Source organism: Strix uralensis, chromosome 11, assembly GCF_047716275.1.
Source record: "Strix uralensis isolate ZFMK-TIS-50842 chromosome 11, bStrUra1, whole genome shotgun sequence".
NCBI classification, from domain to species: Eukaryota; Metazoa; Chordata; class Aves; order Strigiformes; family Strigidae; genus Strix; species Strix uralensis.
In genome coordinates this window covers 11,567,970-11,591,381 of record NC_133982.1, presented here as the reverse complement: position 1 = coordinate 11,591,381, position 23,412 = coordinate 11,567,970, and the positions used below count along the sequence as shown (strand labels likewise).

General features: G+C 37.5%; 1 protein-coding gene across 1 annotated transcript in view; it reads left to right on the top strand.

Moving 5' to 3' along the window:
- IQCH (IQ motif containing H) overlaps positions 1-23,412 on the top strand; it is a 72,606-nt gene that overhangs the window by 22,149 nt on the left and 27,045 nt on the right. Inside the window, exons 11-14 of the mRNA XM_074880178.1 lie at positions 4,731-4,814; positions 7,190-7,365; positions 11,637-11,909; positions 13,918-14,109. Of these exons, the coding sequence (XP_074736279.1) occupies positions 4,731-4,814; positions 7,190-7,365; positions 11,637-11,909; positions 13,918-14,109 (725 nt within the window). The remainder of the gene's footprint in view (positions 1-4,730; positions 4,815-7,189; positions 7,366-11,636; positions 11,910-13,917; positions 14,110-23,412) is intronic.

Here is a 23,412-nt window from a genome sequence, read left to right as displayed (position 1 = left end):
AAGACCTGAATTAATGAAGACTGTAAATAAGTTTTAAGCTCTCGATTTTGGAGCCCACATAGCCTTTTATTTCATGATTCTGCTGACTACGTTTAACATAAATATACATTTGATGAACAACTGTTTTTAATTACACCTCTGTCTCAGTCTCATGTGAATATGCTAGGTTAAATCAGATGACTGAATCCTGTTTTAAAGCAGGATCGTTTAAAAGAAATTTATACATTCCAGTGTTCTAAACTGGGTAAAAATGTGAAGGAGAGCATTTATACAGGAAAAGCAATTATTAATTAGGTGTGTGAATTCAAAAGTCAGCAGAGTTGTTGCACAACAGGTACCTTCAAAGTTGTATTACAAAAATCTCAGGATAATCAAAACAGGCTAACATAAAAAAATTAATCATTATGTCCCTGTTTCTCTGATGGATTTGTAACATGCAGTGGAATTTATAAAAGTTTTTAAATTATTTCAGCCTCTTAAGTAAATTCTAAAACTCTAGGGAAATTCCACTTCATTTAGCACTTCACCTGGAGCCTGGGCCCTGATTCTGTAACGTGCTTTATGCAACCTTCTGCTGTAAATACAGGAATTTGTATGTGCATGTGTAGGAGGCTGCAGTATTCAAGTGGAAATTTTCCCTTAATAAAGAAGAAAGTAAGTAGCAAAGATAATTTGAGTGCAGATGCTTTCCTGGAAAATTAGGAAACCCATTTAAGTAGGGCATCGAAAAAAATATGTCCTCCAAAAGAGGGACTTGAAAGTGCTGTTTGCAAAAGTTATTCATGCTTGGTTTTGTTAATTGCAGTGACTATATCAAGAGTTCTAGTAGAGTTCCGTAGGGTTTTTACATGAATTAAATCATTATAAGTATTTAGCTTATTAAAATGTAATGCAAATACATGGCTTTTTTTTTTTAAATGTTAAGATTGAACTGGTTTTGAGAAACAGCAACATAAAATGACTAAGAAATTGACCAAATTATGTTTGATATAATTTTAACAGCTTATATTTAAAATTTGAAAATATAAAAACCTAGAGTCTGTAAACTAAAAACCTTTAAAATATAAGAATAGAAATAATTTTAAATGTTTAATCTGCTCCTACACATTTGACATCTTAAAAAACATTTGTAAAACTTTGGGCCCATTACTGGAACACTTCCAACTAGTACCGTTGTGTAGTTTGTTCTCAGGTATTTTCCAGTTATGCTTTTGATCTGCCATGTCTTGTAGTATTTGTTTTGAAAAAGAACTGCTAAACACCCTGAAATATTTTGCCGCCTTTTCTTTAGCCTTATGGAATGTTACAATTAGGAAGTCTGTTTGAGTAGACTTCTAGCAAGCTGGACAACTTAAACAAGTAACATTTGTTTCAGTCTAAGAGGACGAAACATGCAAAATGACAACTGATTTCAGCAGGATTTTTTTTTTAAGGCCTGAATCTGGGTAATAATAAAAATGTGTCTAAATTTCAAGAACTAGGATAGAGCAGATGAACACCAAAACACAGAAGTTTGATGATACGCTGGTAGTGGTTTCTCTGTTAAAATAGAGCCTGAAATTCTCTACTCACATTCCCTTGACTTCAGCATTTAGGGCAAATCAGAGTCTGATTTTTCTTCCTATGCAAGTGGCATTCCAAAATGGAGATAGTCATAACTGTGAATTTCTCAGCAGTCTTCATTTTCACAACAGTTTCAGATTCATGTCAAGTTTCTGGAAATAATCCAGGAAATGGATTAGTGAAGGGCTTAAACTTTATACTGCTGTGAAGAATATGTTTCCATTTATTTCACCAAAACAAAAACTTTGGATTTCTAGTATAGCTAAAAAAAGAAAGTAGATTTCGTTGTTCAAAGATTGTTCAGCATTTTTGTCAGCTAGTTTAAGGAAAAAGGAATTTGAGCTTTCTAATCAGATTTATTCCCACATTCTAATGGATGTATACACTTTTGCGATATTTGGGATTCAAATACTGTTTCTTTTTATATTCACCTGTTTTAAAATGATTGATCAATCTTTTTACCCAAATAGTTACATTTACAATAAATAAAATTTGTCACCTTATATAACCTACTGTATACTTATCAAAGCTTCCTCTTGTGTGATACAAGAATCCTTTTTATAAGCAGGCTCGGTTGAACAGTGGGTGCGCCAAGCATAATGAGAAAAGTTATTATTTATTAGACATGGCCCAAGCACTGGGAAGCACGAGGTGACTGAATCCTAGATAGCTCATTTTCCTCCTTCCCCTTCAGACATTGCCCCATGGTTACTTAAATTGTCATGTCCTGTCCCCCTGATACATCTTTTTTCAAAGGCAAGTTTGAAAAGTGTTCTGGATTCTTTGTTGAGAGAAGACACTTTTGAGATCAGCAAAATTTATGAAGAAAATGGCAGTTAAAGGGCATTAGGTCATGGCTGAGGTTGAAAGGGGAGGTGAAAGCAGACCCTTTGCCATTAATTCATACACCCCTTATTTTAGTACTTCTGTAACTCTCCCTACGCTTCCCTCTGTGTGAATTGGGAGCGTTCCACTGAAGTCATTGCACATACACTACCGTAAAACTCATGTGCAGGAGGAAGGCCCTCAGTGTCCTTTCAGTGCTACTGAACTGAGCAATCAAAATCCTTAGTTCTTGCTTTGCAAGGTCGACCCTTGCATGGACCAGTCCCACCAGTGGGGTCCGGGGATGCACTGATGCCTTGTGCAAATGAACAACCACATCCTCAAGTGCTCTGCCATCGCTGGCTTTTGTCGACATCACTATTTTCAGACACCATTTGGAGTTTAACTTACCCAGATTGCAGGTAGAGATCAACTGAAGTAGCGGCTCTTTGAATCAAAAGAGGAGCTTTGGCTTCTGGCAAATGCAAATTTATTTGAAAAGTTTCATGCATTTGTAACCAAATGCTGTGGCACAAAATCTTAGTGATAGGTAAACAAGCTGTACGTAATGAAACAGAAATGATGGCACAGGTTATAGTTATACTGGAACATGCAGACTGTGATCACAGTATCTGTAATTAATTTGGGTTGAATTTTGCTTAAACTGCAAGGAAAGGAATATTAAGCCTCTGCTTTTAATAAGAACTGTCAGATGACCAGCCGTGTAAGTACAGAGCATTCAAAATGTATCAGGTGTGAGGATTAATGTGGTTCATAATGTCCATTGGAAGGTGAATGATTCACAAGGAGTGAATATTCCTCTCATTAAATCTAATGGGGTCATGTCAATGGAAGCTAATATATTGTGAATTAATATGTTTTATTAACATATCTAAGAAAAGTATGTGTGGTAGTTGGTATAATGCTCTAGTGTATCTACAGAACCATAGCAACATGCAAGTTTTAACCTTTGTTCAGTTGCTGCTTTAACTATTATTCCTTTCAAATAATTAGTGATTTTCCAAGTGATATTTGCATGTGATTTTTCTGCCCAGGTTTAGTTCTTAAAAACAAATGTGTTTTCAAGAGGACAGTTTAGTGTAGAGAAATCAGCTACTTCCTATGTTTTGAGATTTAAACGTTTTTAAATTGTTAGGCAGCATTGTTAGTGGCTTAAAATTGGTCTGGACCTGAGAGAACAAAATGAAGCCTTGAGACTAAAGTTTAAGTAATCAGAGCAAGCTTTTTCAAATTACTGTACCTTAATATTAGAGTGGCAAAAAAATCGATATCTTTTACATTGATGTAGTTCTGCAGGTGCCTGGTACCATTGTGCTAACTACAATATGTAAGTTTTACAAGAAATTACTAAAATGAAACTGGTGGTTTCCATTTCTCTGTGTTTTATTATGTTCTGCTCTCCTGTGTGCAAAATGTCATTGCCACCGCACTTTAGAATGCTGATTGCTTTTAGTAATTGTCCTTGTAATTTGCCTGGAAGATCCACTCTTAGCGTCTTCCAAACTGAAAGCACTGAAATACTGAGCAGATTTTAGTCAAACTAAGTTTTTCATAAGTTTCAGATGATTGGTCATGTGTAGATGTATGGAAATGTTGTAAGGATCTTGTTAGTGGATCAGTCAAGGTTTTATGCCAAACACTGAATGTTAGGCTGAACTTCCTTATTGATTCAATCACAGCTACTGCAAGTAGCAGCTCGCATTGTGTGGTTGTGTGTGTGTTTGTATGTATGTGCTGATTAATTTAGAATTAGCTGAATTTAAAAATCACAGGATTAGAGATTATAATTACAGTGGCCATGTAATTTATTGCAGTCTTTTTAGAATGCGAGTGTGCAATCAGTTGAAGTCTGACCTCCAAATAGATAATCCAGGCTCAGACGCTCATTCGTTCTCTGCAACAAAGTGATCGGGTATCACTGAGACATCTCCTTAACGAGGTGGTTTTGTTGCCTTTTATCTGTGTGAAGGACAAAGTGTACCAGGATTCTTTAATGATGGTGTCATTTTTTTTCAGTGTTTGAAAAAATTCTAGCAACATGGAAGACTCAAACAAAATACTCAGTCTACGTGTTTAAATTATAAAGCTCTATGGGTCTGTAACATTTAGGTCTGTATTTAAAATCTCATGACATAAAAAAATGATGTTACATCAGTTCACTAATAAAAGTAAATTCATAAAGATGATGCAATTAGTGCTATACCGTGTTTGGGATTTGAAATACTTTTATTACAGCTTTTTTAAATCCAGAAGTCTGATTTCTTTCAAGTATGTACCGGGGTGTTCTGAATAGTTTGTGGGGGGCTTTACTTGTTTTCCAGGATATTCCCAGTGTATCCGTGAGCATATCCCTGATCTTGCTCTCCAACAGAATATGCAGATGGGAAGGCTGTGTGACATACTGGGTATGTTATGAGCTGCTGGCTGCCTATTTTTTGATCATTATTTGCCCATAGGTGTGAGTAAAAGAGAATGACCAATGAGGACTTTCTTTTTGTATTAATGTTAAATATAGAGAACGTATAAGCTCAGAAGTAATTTATCTGCTATGGCACTTGCTCCTGTCCACATTATTCCTAAGAAAAACATGCTGATTCTTTCCGACTCTGTGATAAGGTAAAGCAGCCTCATCCTGTGGCATGCTGAGCACCACAAACGATCGAAAGTGTTTAGTGTTCTACAGAATTAGGTAGCTAATTCTGCTAGCGTTTGTTCAGGCTCATACGGAGAGAAAGATGTGCTAGAAAAGAGCAAGCCCTTATTTAAACCAATTTTTTTTAAATTGGCAAATGAGGCAAAAGACATACAGCTAAAAGTTTTTCCAAAGAATGACAGTCCTCTTTTAAGCAAAGCAGTGAAGAGTATTATTTGTCAGTGACCAACTTCATTGGTTCCCTGGAATGACATACTTTACATGATTCATGTATATTTCAGTATCATTATTATTTTATAAATGCCATTTAGTAAGTTTGTAACAAAAATATATTAGATCCAGAAATTTACAGTTGCCTAAAATAATAATGTAATTGCCTTTATATATTATCTAGGCACTAATATTGTTTTTCCACAGTACAGTTTTATTTTTTTCATTTTTTTAACATAGTGGGTTTTTTGGCTCTAAAATGATAGTTAGAAACTTAAAGGGACAAAGTCAACACATTAAACAGGCATTCTTTCTCACTTTAGAATCTGTGAACATGAAAATTGGTTCTACTGTAAAATGTAAAATAGACCATGAGTAAGAGACAAACTAGTTAAATATTAACTAAATTATTAACTAGATCAGATGCTTTACCTGTGCCTGGCAGCAGAGCATTGATATTTACCATAGTGCATTTCTTTTTCTCTAGAATACCAGAGGATTTCCTTGCTTGTTGTGACCTCCTATGAGTTAATCTGTCTCTGGACCCCCACTGCGTCCAAAGGAGACTTGTGTATCTCTCTATAGGGCAGTGCTAAGAGTAGTAAAATATGTTGCAGCATTTTATGCAACAAATTCACTTGAGCTTGTCACTTTTTGACAGTGCAGTCCATTCAGCACTACAGCCGACACTAGCAAGTAGTCTTTTTGTACCCGAGCTGGTAAATATTCAGGCTCATTTTGCAAGTCTGAGTAAATGCCTCAGAGCAATAGAGTATTGAGTAACAGTTCTAGTGAACTGTTCTTTTAATTATTTTAAAAAGTTATATGGTAATGAACTGTATTACAGAAAGGCGCTGTCGAGGCTTCAGATGCAGGGCCGTTTGTCGGATGCTGTGCTACTGCAATGCTTCAGTTGAGATTCTGGCCTTACATTTTTAATGTGGGTTGTTTGCCTGCAGCAGTACGGCAAAACAAAGTGAATGAACGGGATATCTTGTTCCTTTATAACGTTAAGCTCAGAGTTTCCTTAGTCTGATACTTGTTTTGCTTCTGATTCATTCACATGTAATAGCAGTTGTCCCTGACACTTGCCAGGCTCTTGTTCCTGTGCCCAGTAAAGACAATGAAAGCCTTCCTACTGATTTCAGCAGGAGTTGGATCAAAATCTAGGAGTGCTTTTTGGCAGCGTATTCTATTGATGTTGCAAGGCCCATTAATTCATTAGCTCATCTAATAACATTAATATTTTAGAAGAGCAGAGGAGTTAAAATTTTCCAAACCAGCATATATTAAAGACTTTCACTTTCTCACCTCTAAGTGTTTGTGTATACACTGTCTTTCAGCCCAAGTTGTTTTACATGCAGAAAAACAGATTTTCACCCTGTGGTATTTAACTAGCTAATCTGCACACTCACATGCTCAGCAATAGTTATTAATGGTATCCTACCGTGAGCTTTTATGTGGACAGGACAAGAATAGGAACAGGCCGTGCAAAATCCAGGCAGCGTATGAAATTGCAATTTCATCAGCTTTCTAAACTTAATAGCTCAGTTTTATAATTTACTGAAGTTAATGGGATATATTTTTAAAGCAGTGCGCAATTCCCATTGATGTTAATGTGAGTCGCGCATATAAATCCCCCTGCAACACTTTCAAAATTCTGCCCCCAATATGTTCTGCAGATTGAATTCTGAAAACTAGCTATTTCTTTGGGTTACTGACCTGTCTTCAGAGAAATGCTGAAGCGCAGAAAAAGCAGTTAAACCACTAAGATTTGGGAATTACAGATTTCGTTTTTATTTCCAGTGCTCTTTTAGGGAAGCTGTTTGTTAGCAAATGATCAGGAATTACCAGCTTGCTGTTCTGAATGGAGTCTACCTTTCTTCCAGTAATGAACATTGTGCCCCTTTGTTTTAGATGCCAACGTGGACGTCATCTACATCTGCCCCCTTCATCTGAGTGAGGAGTTACTGCAGTATTACAATAAACTCCTGGGTCTGCAGGCAGCTGTTAGATCTGGGAACCCTGAGGACATGGGTGACCTGCAGGACAGGTTCAAAATTCTCACCCCTGAAGCTATAAACAGCTTCCCTGTGAGTTTGTCTTCTAATTACTACAGCTTGAGGGATGCAGTAAAATTAAATTGGAAATTTTATAACTTGTAACGCTCTGGTACACATCAGTGAAATATTATTGCAAGTTTAAGGGCTTTACTGATTAGACTACTAGTTAGAGCATTGGAAATAAATATCCTGGTTTAGCTTTATAGACTTAGTTGAGATAGTCCTATATTGGCTATTTGTAGACCACTGTCCCTTCTTACTATATGCTTGGGACTGGGAACTTGATAGATTTATATCTCTAAGCAAATTGTAGCAATAAACCATTCTTATTACTCAAACTTTATCTCTGGGTAGCCCAGCACTCAATCATTCATGCATTTGTAGTGTTTCTTGCAATTAAATTCAATGCAGAACTTCTTAAAGAACAGACCTTAAAACTACTTAGGTTAGGTAATAGAAAAATATTAGTTCTAAACCTCTCAAGTCAGTTTTAAATCCATGTGCTAAAACATGATCTAAAAAGAGACCTTAATTAATGTACGTTACATACAGTGTTTCTGAAAATACTGTAGTGAAGTGAAACCTCTTTACAGTTAGAGAATAATTTTATATTGTAAATATTAAATCCACTGTGTCTTAGCTGAGATGTGATTTTTTTGAAACTTTGTGGTATATTTTTATATCTTGTGGTATATTTTTTATATCTTGAGGTTTATATATGTGGTACGTATATATGCTTGAAGCGTATATATTAATAACCCTCTTCTAGTTATTTTGTTGAACAAATATTTGTTATACCATACACTAATTGAAACTGATAGCTTCAGAAGGTAAAGAAGTTTTTTATAATTCATAAATGTGTTGGTTTTCAAATGTAGTTTTATAGTAGTGCACTGTTCAGCAAAACACTTGCATGTATGTATGAATTCTTTTCTGTTGAAATAGTCTGAAAACACCAATGTGAGAAAAGTGCTTAGCTCTTTTGCTGTATAGGGAGGGACCCCTGAGTCAGACCTGTCTGATAGTTTTGCCGTAGTTTATATATTACAAATTCTATAGATATGAATGTGTTCTGTTTCTCTGAAGCTGGAGAAAAGCATCAAGATGATATTTGTGGTTTTAGGAGCTGGCTTTTCTTTAATATTCTCCTTTTATCTGAGTACTGGAAACCTACAAGAATCACAGCTGCCTGTGCTGGGCCTTCACCTTGTAAAGTAAAATTATTGGGATGGTAAATCCTTGATAAATACCAGTGACATATTTTTTCTTTTTAAATTGCACTTTGACAATGTAGCTGGTTTTTTTCTGTGGATACTGGGGTTATTTTTCCAGTACCAACTACCAAATACTAGAAGCTTTAAGAAGCCTTCTACATAAAACATTGTAAAAATATCATCTAAAACACATCATATGGATAAAAGACATGCTGCTAAACATGGACAGGCTGTCCATGAATGGAAAACGTCTTTCATGATGATTTTGGTCATGGTGATTTGGCTGAAGTAGTTTTAATGTAAAAGCAGGTTGTTTTCAGGCATTAATCTCTTGTGTATAGCCTTCACTCTTCCAGTTGCTGTTGAAATATTCCAAACGAAGTTTCTTTTCCAGGTGAAGAGCAAACAGCTTTGTGAAAATTTATTATGCAGCTATGATTTACTGGGAAAAGTTACATGCTGTGATGTAGGGAGGTGACCTTAGTTACAAGGGCTGCGTGGTGCTCTCATGGCTGTGCACTGTGCTCTGCTCACCCCGCTGTGGAACGCTGACAACTGTGTTCGTGCCACCAGAGAGAATGGGCAGTCACAGGTTTTATGTGATACCAGGTTGAGGGACACCCTCAGCTGTTCAGCATGGTGCACCTCTTTATATGCAAAATCCTCAAGCTACCTTGTTTTATTTTCCCATCTATTAGCTAACGTGTCCAAGAAATCTCTCTCTCGTGTGGAGAAGAATCTGTACTCATGACTGATCCTAGTCACCTCCTGGCTTCAGTGACTGTGGATGTAGCTGTTGTTTTGTCTGTGTAAGGATTAGAGCTTTATAGGTTCTTTTTAAGCATCAGTCTTCTGGGTTATTTAATAAAAAGCTTTTGTGGTACCTAATGTACCTAAATTTATTCCTAATATATGAAAGCATGACTCAAAGACCACATTAGCAAGGTCCTTTGAGCAGTTCTAGAAGCACAAATCAGCCTTGGCCAGTTTCCTAGCTATCTCGATAGAACTGGATGGAAGGAAAATCTGTGGAAAAGACACCCATACAGGTAGCCCTGTGCTCCCTGGCATCTGCAGAGAGAGGCTGTGAGAAAAGGGTGGCCCTATACCGTTGTCCTGGGGCATTTGCTGGCTGCTAGAATGACCTCTTGTGACTCGACGCATCCGGGTGCAATGTGAAACACTTCCAACGAAGAGTTACACTGTGCTGGTTCTCAGCTAGCAGCAGATCAAACCAGCAGAATGGTAGCTTTGCTCATCATGCTGAGGCTGATGCCAAGGTCAGCTTCTCTGATCTTGAGAAGTTTAAAAAACAAAAAATCAACAGGCTTGAGAACCAAGAACTAGCCCTTTGGTTAACCTCAACCACCGTTTTGTGCAGTTGTGCTGGAATTCTGAGGATTCCTTCTGCTTTTACCTACTCTCCCTGGCACTACTATATATCATGGCAGCTATACCACTCTCAAAGCAGGAATGAACTAGATTTTACAGCCTGTTTCCTGCACTCCTTAATTAACTGTAAAATCCATTATTGAGAGACACAAAGCAAATCTCGTCCCTACATCACCACTCCTGGCCCCAGGGAGCAAGTGACCGGGGCTGGAAATTGATCCTGTTCTCTACGTGGCAGAAGTCTGCCACCAGACCAGCAGCACGGGCCATCTCCCTGCTTTTATACCAGTGCTCAGGAGAAAGGAAACGAATCAGAATGTTAAGAGTATCAGTTTTAAAACTAATGGAAAGGAAAAAAGACTCCAGGAAACTTGTTTCTTGTTCTTTTTGCCCTTATACTTCTGTGACTCCCTTTTTCCTACTAGAACTTTGAAGAGTATCTCGGTTCTCTAACTTATATCTTCACTGTCCTTGCAGTGTGTCTGACTTCTTTACAGAAAGACTTGGGCACTTTTTGGAGCTGTCTGTGGTATGAGAAAGCACTGAGGAATTGACAAAAGGGGATTCCTGGTTTGTCTACTTCCAGGGGCTCCCCCATCTCATTTTCCACCATCAGCCCCATCCAAGTGGTAGAGTCAGGATTTATACTTCAGTCGCTGCAAAGGCTCATCCAGGACTTTGAAGGAAAATATGCTGGGTTCTCCTGGAAATCCCTAGCAAATCCAGTATTTACGCTGTCCTGAAAAGGAGAACTTTCCTGACTAGGGCCTAAATTAGATGAAATCTCAATGTGAAGATTTTCTTCTTGTTACGATTAAGATTTGTTTATGGCAATCTATAGCAGTGGATGTCTCTTGTACTATTTCTGCACAATGTCCATCCCCATCTGTCTCAACCTCAGTGCCCCTCTGTCTCTCTGGAAAGATAATTTGGTTATCTGCAAGCCATGCATAGGATATGTTGTAGAAAATATTTGTGAGGTTTCACCTGCCATAACTGATAATCTTAGTTTAAATTTGGAGTTTATAGTATCTGTCATGAACAGCTTGTTCAGCAATAGATCTTCTTTTTTAGAAGAAATGAAAAATTCCTTCCAAAAAGTTGAAAACCTTGTACTTTAAACAACAACAAAAATACTACACTCCCCTCGCGTTGCATTTACAGTAGATATCAGAACTACTGTGTAATGGAAATGTATATCCCCAGTAATTTAATCTGATCAGTGAAAGCTTTTGTAAATCAAAGTGTTTTATTCTCAGAGAATCGCTTAAAATACTGCTGAACCGTATGGTGAAATACATTCCCTGCTATAGGGGTTTTTCTTCATTTTTGTATTGATTTTTAGGAGCTTTAGAGTTAAACCATGCCAGAAGTGTTGCTGAGATGAATCACTATTATCCAAAGGCCACCAGCCTCTCTGCCGACTGACAGAAGGATAATTCCGCATGGATCAAATAAATACAGATGTGTAGTAATTAGTTCTATTCCCAGTGAGCCCATTTCCAACACACTAAAGATGTGCACGATTATGGAGCCTCACCCCAACAGCTTTTATCAATTTAAACTGCTAAGCTACAGGATAGGTCATAACCCAGCCTGCTATTAATAATGTATTTATTGTGTGCAACATTATAAATTAGGTTCATGGAATAGAAAAGAACACCTTTTAACAAGAATAATGTTATCTTTGTGCAGAAACATCACATGTGTCTAGCCACTCAGCTGAAGTACAGCCCCAAGACAATCAAAAGGATAAAAATTCTTATCCAGAGCAGAGATGCCTACATTATTGGAGGGTTTCCCCACAAAGATGATTTAGCAGTGGCTGACATGCTAAATGTGCCTATATTAGGCTCGGTGCCAGACGTGGCTCATCTCTATAGTACCAAATCTGGAAGTAAACAAATTTTTGCCAGCGCTTGTGTGCCAACCCCTCCTGGCGAGTCTGACATCTCCAACAACGAACAGGTAAGCGGGAGGGGGGCTGGGATGTGTCAACATGCAGATGACTGTTTTCACTTGATAGGATGCAAACTTTGGACAACGGCAATGACTCTATTGAGTAGCCCCTAACTGGGTTTGATTAAATCGTGTTGGAGGTTGGGTTCTTTTTTGGCTCTATCTGATTAATTAAATGCGATTTGTATCCTAGTCAGGAAGTAATACAGTTGTTCTGGTATTCTCCGTGGTCTTTCTTGAGAATATATAAGGGCTTTCAAACAGTTTGTGTTGGTGCTCCACGGATGAAGTCATGGCCTGAATGAAAGTAATGGGAGTTTTACCAGTGACTGAAAATAGAGCAAGGATGTCTGAGAAAATGAAGTATTTGATGAAAGGAAAATTTCTTCCACTTAGGCAGTCAGCCTATTCAAATTGAGGTTCACTGAGCATATCTGCAGCTGAAGTTTTACTTGGTGCCCAGATTATCATTGCTAAATTCACCGATCTTGTTAGCGTGACTAGTAAGAAAAGAACAAAATATTACTAAACTAAAATTACAAGACACAAGAGTTTCCTGTACTGGTTCAGTTTCCATCTGTTTATTTTGCATTCAGTGCCTCAGAATTTCATTCTATAAGCTGATTTTGCAATTTGCAACGATACGTCTAAGTATGATCTGTACTGATTTCTTAAAAAATATGTGTATAGTGGTGCTACAGGAAAATAATCAATGCCATGGTTTGTAGGTCTTCCTGCTTCTTAGAGAGGCTTTTCCCATTGCTTTGCTTTTTATTAATCACCTTTAACACTGAAAACAATCTAAGCTGTGCAAATACATTGCAACTTCCGCAGTAAATGAAATAAATATATGATCAGTGATCTGAAAAACAACTGTTTGATTTATTGTTAAATAATTTATGTGAATCGAATACTTTTGAATCATACTACAGTGTTATGGAAGTTCTACTTCTGGTTTTGACATTTTAGGTTAAATAATCAAAGCAGGTGATTCTATGTTAAAGCACAATTCAATTTTCACTTAAAGATAGCACATAATTCTTCATGATTGGTACAGTCCTTACAATTTTATTGATCTTTTCCATTACTGTAGGGCAGGCATCAAGAAAAACACATTTATGCGATTCTCAAAAGCCACAAATAATAACATCTGTAACACACATGTATTTTAGGTCAACATTTAAAAAAATAAAAGTCCCAAAAATTACTGTGTAAAAATGTAGAAGGCTCTAGCCAATGCAACGAGATCTGAAAGTACTTTTACCAGGTTCAAAGGCATTTGCAGTTTCTAAGAAGCTAATTGCATCCTACACCAGCTGGGCAAAAGGCATTTTAAAGCCATTTAAATCTGTGTACATACACAAATAAATAATTAGCATTTTTATAAAGCCTGCCTGGTAACTCCTTCGTACATTTATAACCATATAATGTACTCTCCAGTAGGAAAATTTCACAGATGTTTTTGCTGGTTCCAGAATCTGACACGATTGTTTCTCAGATTTTACAAATAGTGTAGTCCATCCCATGTTATTCCTCGTCACAAACATTTATTGAGCTGTACTGATTACCCAAAACCTAAGATTCTGATCGGACAAAAAAGCCTGGGCAGGCAAATTCCTCTCTGCAGAATACAGCTGTGTTGACCACCAAAGGTGCTCCATTGCTCTGTGGTAGCCTGCCCAAGCAGACTCTAAGTGGTGAAGGGTGAAGACCATAGATTCTTCATCAAAAAATGTTCATGCTTTTTTTCGCGAAGTATCCAACATAAGTAACAACACAAGCATCACTAAGAATCAGAAACCGTAGTTAAAAAATAAATTTCAAGTCCAAATATTTGTGAACTGGAAGTCTAAATCAAGGAACAATTTCATATTGTGGTAGAGCAAAATATCTTTGTGTCGTTATTCTGTTATGGTGTAGTTGAGAATGGTCAGTGTGAGGTTAATGGTTGGACTAGATGATCTTCAAGGTCTTTTCCAACCAAGATGAATCTGTGATTCTGTTGCTTGCTCCACAGATGATTAGTGTTCTCAGCCAGCTGATCCTTGACAATATGGAAGTGCAGCGTTGGTTGTTTAAAGCAAATGATGAATCTGGAGGAAATGGCACTGCCTATTGTGACGTTATCTCACATTTGAAATGCTACCACTGGGTTCAGGAGGAACGGCAGAGATACAGCCCGGAGACGTGGAGTAAGACGCAGGCACACGTAAGTAACAAAGGAGCGGGGTGTCTGGCTTGTTGTCATGGCTTCTTAATAGTCCACTGGGGCTGTTGAGGTAAACCTTTTCTCTGAGCTTTTATTTTAAGACATTGTTATGAGCTGACATTACAGAGTCCAGGCTAGCTTGTACACAGTCATAGGTAACAGTAATTCAAATAAAACAGTTAAATATTCCAAAATATAAATGAATGCCTCGGAATAAGTTGGGTGTCATAACATTTCCCTCATATGCAATAATGTGCAAATTTTACATAACTCTTTTTATCCAAACTGAGGACATATATAAATGAAAGTATATAGGCAGTAGAACCTTATACCTCCATAGAAACTTGGAATTATTGGAACACAGTGTCGGACTAATACAGTTGAACAATACTAATCAATTTGAAACCACATACAAACTGATTACTTTATAATCTGGCTTTCTAAGGATAATTTTTTCTGTACATTTTTCCTCACTAATAACTTTTAAACCTGTTAGCTGTTTTCAGCTGTGTAAGACAGAACACTTGAGGTCTCCGAGATCATTAGCCTCCTGCATGTTTCATTACAGTGGGTGTTTAGGTAAGGAGAGAGATCTTATAAATACTTAACTGAGGGAAACAGTTTGCATGAACTCATGCCCTAGTAGATTCCTAAGAATCCACATGATTGAGAGAGGTTGAAAGATTATACATTTCAACTGCAGAAAAAGCCATATGAAACTAGACTTCATTAGTTCTGGCATTCAGAGAACTATTTGTAGTTTAAATATTCATTGGTATTTAAATGTGTTAATTTCAATAAGCATTTGATATTTCTGTATATTGTGCCAAATTCATTCCTAATGTAATGGTTTTAAAGCCAGAAGGAATGTATCCAGAAATAATTGTTTAATTTACATAAACTACTCATTATAGCTCTTTTGATTTTTTTAATTCAATCAAAACTGTTTTGAAATTTTTGTTTGATTGAATTATATTGTGTATTAAAATTTCAAATTGTGCTGATTACAGTTCTGTTGCATTTGACAACTACCAAATAATTCCACATTATAAAATAGAGCTTATCATCTCAAGCTGAAGGGCTAATTTCTCTGATCTGCTAAAGATCCCTCACTCTGTGCAAGTCGAGCAGTAGAAAGTAGAGCAATGGAGAGCAGTGGAAGCCTTGCCTGGCCACTGAGCTCTCTGGGACGTAAAGCCAACGGAATATCCAGATCCTGCTCCCACCGTCCGCGTCAGTGGGGCAGAAGACATGGTTCACCAAGGCTAGTTCTTTGCCTGTAGAAGTGGAATTACCTCATGCTAGTATTAGTGTTCCTGTTTCCGTGCCTTGTTAATTTTTTCCTGGCTAAATGACTCTGAAAGGACATAGTGATAACTGGCTTGCTTCAGTTTCCCTTTTATACTGCATTTACGTTGAGCTTTGATGCAACCAGGAATCAACCCATTATGAGCCTTTAAACATAAACATTTGTTGGAAGTTGGAAAGTATACATGGAATAATGCATTTGGTCAGCAAGAAAGCTTCCATAAATCCAGAGCAGTGTTAAAGTGGACTTTGGCAAAGCGTGAAACTTGGTGCCATTTTGAATGTCTTGTTTGAATATGCGTGCTCAATTTTTTCTGCCTTCTGAGTTTAGCCCTCTTTTGTAGAACAGGAGACCTTTTTTATATATAATGAATTGCAGTCTCCACTGAGTATTACCATTGAGAGCAGAGGATTAAAATCATCCTTTGTTAAGGAGTACCATTGTAATGATACACATTTAAACATCAAAGCATTAGTTTATGAGCACAGGCATGCTTTAATGTCCTATTACAGTATGTAGACCTGTTTCTTTTGATAATGAAGACATTGTGTCATCGGCATAGGCTGCCACATACAAAACATATGCTGGCAGGTTATTAAAAAATTCAGCTTCTTGATGAAAGACTATCCTGCAGGCTAAGAGTACAGTGAAAAGACTCTCCATTCTGGTAGAATTATTAGAAATGAGAATATGACTGTAAGCAGTAAATTATGTTAATACTTACAAATAGCATCATTTGCATAGCACTTTAAGACACGATACCCAGATTTTCCTCATTGGTATGTAGTAGGCAACAGATTAAAAATAATGTACTTTGTGAGTTTGAACTGTGTAAAAATCTATTCCATCTGAAAATGAGACTGATTTTAGATTCCTCATTTCAAGCATAACATTGGGCAAACAAAAATGCAGGACAGGATTATCAATGTGTTTTACCTTGTTAACTAAATGCAGCATTTGAGTTATCCGAACAATTATTTTGCTACTGCGTAAAGGGTAGAATTCACAAACTATGCTGAATGTCTCTGTAAGGCCTTCATCCCACTGTGCACTGCTGAAGTCTGTCAGCATATAAAAAATTTCATCTTGAGGCCCAGATTCTAATTATATTCAATATCAAGAGAACCGCTGCCTCCACAAGTGCACGTTTGACAGTCGTGAGGCCATTTGTGGAGACATTCGCCAGGGTGAAAAAGAATATCAGGATCTGGCCCCAGTTACATGCAAAAAGATCAGTAAGTACTGAGAAACCTTAGCAGGTGAAGACGTCTTGCCATGTGAATGACTGTTGCAGGGAGCAAATAAATTCCCAGATTTTTAGCTGGTTAACATATGCATGTAAGGCATGGGTGCTGTGTGAAATGCTCTTGTGCCATTCTGTCATGATTTTTCAACCTATTTTCCATACCAATTCAAGCTTTGGTTAGACTGTACCTAGCAAAAAATGTGGTTCTGCTACTACTAGAGTAAGTGAAAAAATAGTAAGACAATTGCATGAGGGCCTGTCTGGAATATCTAGAGAAAGATATCCATACTACTTATTAATATATGGTATTCCAAAGTATGCTAAAAAGCTGGGTATCTCACTCTTGTTGAAAGTCAGCAGTTCAGTTTTTGGAAAATCTCATCTGTACTTATACGGACCCTTGGTGGGAGACTGTATAAATTCGTGGAAGAGAAAACTATTAACTCTCATCACTGATAGTCTCTGGCTTAGAGGAATTCTGAGCTGCAAATTGTTGGAGGCTGGGAGAGTATCTGGGGAATGGATATGCTTGCCCTGTTTTCATACTTTCCTGAGAATCCACTTGTGACCACTCTCAGAGACAAGATTTGGGGCTGCGCAGGCCATACAGCCGTACTCCCATGACCTTGAAGATGCTCAGATGCCCCCTCAGAATTCAAGCTGAAGATTGGTGGAAAAGCCATCTACAAAGTATATTTGGTGCCTTTTGTTTGTTTTTGAACAGACACTGGGGCTGTCAAAGCCTCCGACGCCTCCTGGTCTCTGACTGCAAATCTCGGGACTCGAACAGAACACTTGCAGTCCTCTTTTAGAAGAAAGATAACATCCCCTTCCTGTTAGCGTTCCCTTTTTTCTTCTTTTAACAGTCCCCTTTTACATAAAATAATACAGGACTATGCAGAGATCCCATCCTTGTGTGTAACTATAGAACTCCAAATAGTATCTAAATGACTAGATTAAATTACTAGTCAAATTAATTTTAGAATTATCTTTTATTACACTGCAACTCTTAATTAACTACCAGGACCAGCAACATGATGTGAGTTTACCTAGCAGCAATCCTGGAGATAATGAAGATCAGACTGAAGACAAAAAAAGGGATAAATGTGGGGATAAAGAAGAAAAGAGCTGAAAATACAAGAATAGAACAAGAGACAGAAAAACAAGCAACAAATATTCTCTCAATAAGCCATTATAATTGGCCATAACTACACAACCATTTCAAAACTCTCCATTAAATATCTGTTGTAGAAGAAAAAAGCTATTTATTGCGCTTGGGCAACCTACCGTTTTAAATGTTACACTGTTTGAATCTTACTGCCTCCAGTTGTGTCACAGTATTTTGTCACGGTTTCTTTTCCTTATAGACTATATCTTGGTTAATTCACTAAAATGTGTGAGAGGAAATAAAAATCTTTTCAAAAGGTGACAGATCTGGAAAATCCAACTTTCGGACTGAGTTGCGTAAAGCAATAGTCAGACACTGGTTGCAGGATTTTGCATTGCTTGCTGTTGGGAAATCACAGTTTTGAAGGCCAAGAGAAAATGATGCAAAACCATGGCTGTTCCTTTAAATTAAAAGATTTTTTTGTCAACTTTCAAAAGTCCTGTAATAAGTAATAGATAAACTTTGTGATTCTCTGGAAACCAGGAATAGTGGTGAGATTTTTAACTGGTTGAGTGAATTGCATTCACTGTAGGAAACCTGAAGCTCACTACCACATCTTGTTTCTTTACTGAAGTAAGGAATTTAGAGTAAAGAGCATATGTTTATAAACAGGCCAAATTAAAACCAAGCGTAATACTGTTGAAAACCTAATTCTAGCAACATGGCATTGCCACCACGCTATCATTTCTGACCATCTTTGAACACAGTATAGCTTTCAAACACTGCTTTTTTCCTTTCTGCTACCCCTTCTCATTTTCCCCACGCCGATCACCTTTTGTAAAGGCACCAGCTTTGTTCTAGGGAACGCTGCAGATATTATGGAAGCTGGAATGGAAATGCAAATGCAAGCAATTGGACTGATTTTAGTATTAACACCTGAAGTCTACCGAGGGGTTCTTAAGCAAGTAAGTCTCTGCTGCTGCTCTTATTGTACCCATGCAGTTGCAGGTGTGGTATTTTTTTTCGCCTGAAGAGGGCCAGAAACTGACAGAGACACAGAAGGTGCATTTATAGCATTTTGACATGTTTTTAAAATTTCTTCTGGTATGATGCTTAATAGGAAAAGAGAAAGAACCCAAAGACTTAAAGAAATCGGTTCCCTATAAAGCAATACAGCTGGAGGCTGTTTCCTAGTACAGGCAGTGCTCTGTCAGCAATATATCCAAAATAGTTTAAATATTCACCATATCTGCAAACAGTCCTTAGTGCTCTTACTCAGTTTATTAATATATCTGTGTATCTGCTGTGGTGATGTTTCAGGTGATTCTCAAACCTTAAGTAAAATAGAGCATGATCATGGTATCCCTTGGTTAAATGAAAGCCATGATATCCGTTCCTAAGACTTGCAATACTCAAGATATGCAAGCTGTTGGTTTGTATGTCCTATTGATTTAATATGCTTCTAATCAGTACATAAAGCTATAGGCCTGCAGTGTTAATTTTTCATATGCTTACAAAGTACCCTTTGATTTTCTGTCACGCGTTAATTACAGCGTTTTGCCATTAAATAGGAAGCTTTGTGTAAACTAATTACTAGGTAATCATTGTCTACCGCAAGCGTGCTGTTTGTACCTTTTATTTTATTCTAAAAATGCACAGATCTCGCAGTCTGGAACCACTATACCTTCCAGCCATTAGCTCTCACTAATTCATAGCATTATTGTGTTAAGATTGTAGGAGTTGTAATTGTTGTGGTATCAGTGCTGTTAATTACCGGAGTAAACAGTTGAAATGGTGCCAAGGTCTATTGTACAAGGCAGAGGAAAGGAGGTTTAAATGTTACTTCCACCATCTGGGGACTGGAGTAGAGGCAAATGCTAGAAAACAGCAGTGAGGCAATATCAGAACTTCAGCTCCAGGGTTTTAGGCCATATGGATCCAGAATATTTTGAATCAATTGAATTTAAGTGCCAGTTTGTAGCAATAACAGTGTGGAAGGAGAGGATAAAGCAAGAGCACTAAAGAAATCTGAAATCCGTTAATGTTATCGCATCCAATAAAATGCCTGCTTGGATTATTTTAAAAACGTTTATTTTGCTAAAATCCCAAAAGTAACACATAGGCAACTCTGAGAATAAAAGAAGTTTAACTGTGTGTTGTTTGTGAAACACAATGCAGGTTTTGTCTGACAATTCCTTTAGCATTACAGCTCAGCAATTTAGATAAAATTCCTGGGAAGTGACTGTGGATTATCTATGTCTTTTTTCTTTTTGAAATCACGTTTTTGGAATTCATTAGAATCCTTTCTTTAGAGATACAAGCCATAAAGGAGGGCAAGTGAACAAAATTTAGAGAGATTGAAATAGAGAAAAACAAATCAATTAGGAAAATATTATTAATCTGAGGGCACCTGAATTGTTCGTGCGTTTGCAAAAAAAATACAGAAAAGATGCATTCCAATATTACTTACCTCATTTCATGTGAGGATTAACATCCCAATGTCCTGAACTTACAAATGCTGCATTTGAAAGAAACATAGAAATTTTTTTTAAAAGAGATTTTTGAAGATTATGACAGTTATGTTACGTTTTCTTTGCTCTGAAGGTAGATGTGGAGAACCTTGAAAAACAAACGCTGCGACCTTGCAAAAGACATGCTATTTATGCATAAAATAGCAATGATTTTTTGGATTAGAAACACAAAGTATTTACTAAAATTGTCCTAATCTCAAATTAACACACTGCATAAACGTGCAGAATTATTTGACCAGCTCACGGAGCTTTCAAAATCCTCTTTCTGTCTGATTTTTGGTAGCACAGGCTGTAGTGATTTTATATTTGATTTCCCCACATATATTGTTTTCCGAGATGACATCTACAAAAAAGGGATCTCGCAGCATATTGCTGTTGCCAGTTTAGGAGTGTTCAGAGGAAATAGAAAGGATCTCTCTTTCTGAACAATCCTGGTTTATTTATTTTTTATTGGTCTGTTAGCAGATGTTGAAGTAGTTCAGGGCACAATGTAAACATGTGCTTTTCAATGGAAATAGCAAAGTATACAATGAAACAAGCAATTGGGAGGGGGTTTTTGGACTAGGCTGGTGGGGTTTTTTTTTTCCTTTTTTTTTTTTTTTATGTGTGTGTATGTAGTTGAATTTAGAATTAAAAGAAGTGCTTGATCTTTATATATTGAAATCCTCAGCGTGCAGAGTGACAGCATGAGCCAGAACAGAAAACCATGGCCCCATGTGGTGTGAAAAAAGGAACAGCAGTTTAAGTGCTGGAAAGTTGAAAGAGAACTAACCTTCTTATTCTTGTAGTCAAGGAAAGTGGCTGTTTTGTGCTTTTGTATTGAAGCATAGCATATGTGCCTCAGTTTGACAAAAAGCCTCTTGAGTCAAAGCAACCCTAGTCCTGTGTGCTGATCCAAAGCGAAGGCCATGATAATGAGGGACGGGCTCTCAGGAAGCAGTGAGTAGATAATACTACATAAGTGGAGAATTTTGTGCACTGTTTTCACCATTCTACTTAATGCAAGTCACAGCCACGGTGAATCGCTTGCCATACAGCTGAAATGGGCCATTAGCTATCAGGGAAAATTGTCTTTGCTACTTTCAGCAGATGGAGCAAATATTTTACAAAGCAATTTTACATACGAAAAACATTTGTGTTACTTGGTAATGATGGCTGTTTTACATGATGTTACCTTCTATCAGAACATACTTTTCCAGCTCGTGGAAGGCAAAATTGGCACTTTTTAATTTTAAAATTTGCAGTTAACAATTAAATGCCTGGGCTTTAAATCAGGTTGCAAACTTTAAGTAGATAGGGTATTCAGTGTTATCACTTCCAAAAACATTTCTATTTTCATAAACCTCTCAGATTGTTTTGTTCAGTGCAGTAGATTGTCGTTCTGGCCAGCATGTACCTGTCTGAATTAGAAAAAATGGCAAATCAGTTTAATTTGCAAAATAGGAAATAATAAAAGTTATTTGGACAGTCAGACGGCCTCTTCCCATATAGCCATGTGTGCTGGTGTCGCTGAGAACATAAGGATAAGCTGGGCTGGACCAACTCATGTCAAGGCAGCTGGAATAAGTTATCGTAGCTCCACTGACTGCAGTCAAAAGGATGTACTCTATAAATGGTCTGAATTGTCATAGTGCCATTGAAGTGGCATAAATTGCCGTAGCTTCATTGACTTCAGCAGAGATGTGGCAGTTTGTAGTGCTGAGGATCTGTCTGCTGATTTTATTCTTCTCTGGCCCAGTCAGCTTTACTTATTTGGAGTTACTTTCTTCACTCTATTTGCTTGCAAGGTCTAAATACTTTCCGTTCAATCTGATTTTTAGCTAAAAAGCCTTAGGTCTTTCTCATGCATTCTACTCTGCAGCCTCTTTCTGTCCCCAGGTCTTTCTTCCAATTTCTAAGTTTATTTCTTCTTTCTGTTTATTTACTTACCTCCTCAACAGGCTTTTCTTTGCTGACTGATCTGTCTCGAGTACATTTCCTACCAGTGCCTTCAACATAAGCCACATTTGGTCCTAATTTTTTGTTGCAACTGCCATTCTAAGAAAGCTTTACAAAATTCAGCTTGCAGATGGATGAGAAATTATTTTATATTTAAGGAGAAAAAGGTGTCATTTTTTTTTCATGCTTATTCATTGTTATAAAAAGGTGCAAACCAGATTTGGATAGATTTAGATGTAAACAGTATCTGGGCTGCTCCTTTTTTACTGGTGCTAAGAAACATTTGAACAAATGCTCCCCATTTCCATTGAGCCTATGATTCTGAATTGTTTTGGGCCACACCAAGAGATAAAACATTGGTAAGCTCTGCTGGAGATACCGTCCAATTTAAATGAAATTAGGCTACCGAGCACTGATCCTTTTAAAAGGTTTGACTTCATGAGTGAATGTTGGATCTGGGCTTGAATTTGCCTACTAAAACTCCCTATAATCAGAAGTATTGACTTTTTAGAGCTTACAGTTGCAAAAAAACTTCAACTAGAATCCCAGGTGCTGATCCTTAAAAAGCGGTTCCCTGACTCCCTTCTGTGAACACCTTGATTGTCTAGGCATTGCTTGGTAAAAGCCCTGTTACGTTGGGTTTGATCTCACAAGAACATTTCTTGGATTTTCTTGAATTGGTTATTTCTTGAACAGCCCCTGTCTTTTTTCTATAAGGGGACTGGTTTTGACACATGCATCCTTCACAGTCAGCGAGTCCTGAGGGTGCTTTGAACTGCGAGATGCTGCTGAGCCGGGTGCTGTGTGTCCGTGTTGCCCTGACCCAAGCTCAGCCGGCAGTCAGCTCCCCTTCCAATGGGCTGACCTCGTTGAAGCAGAAACACTGGCTCTGTTGAGGACATACCACAACAGTCTTGCCCGTCTGATGTCCATCATATGGACTAAGAGTAGTAGCTTATGATGGTGCTTTATATATAGATGAGGTGAATGGAGACTCTGTCTCAGCAGCAGCCTCCATTTGTGAGCCAGGTAAGTGTACCCTTCCAAGTTTGGAAGTTCTGCTTAATTTTGCACCCCCTTTAGGGAGCTTTCTTTCACAGCCATATGTGGTCCTCAGAAACTGTCTAAAAGAAGATACTACTGTCCCCAACTCCATAGAGCTGGCGTGCCT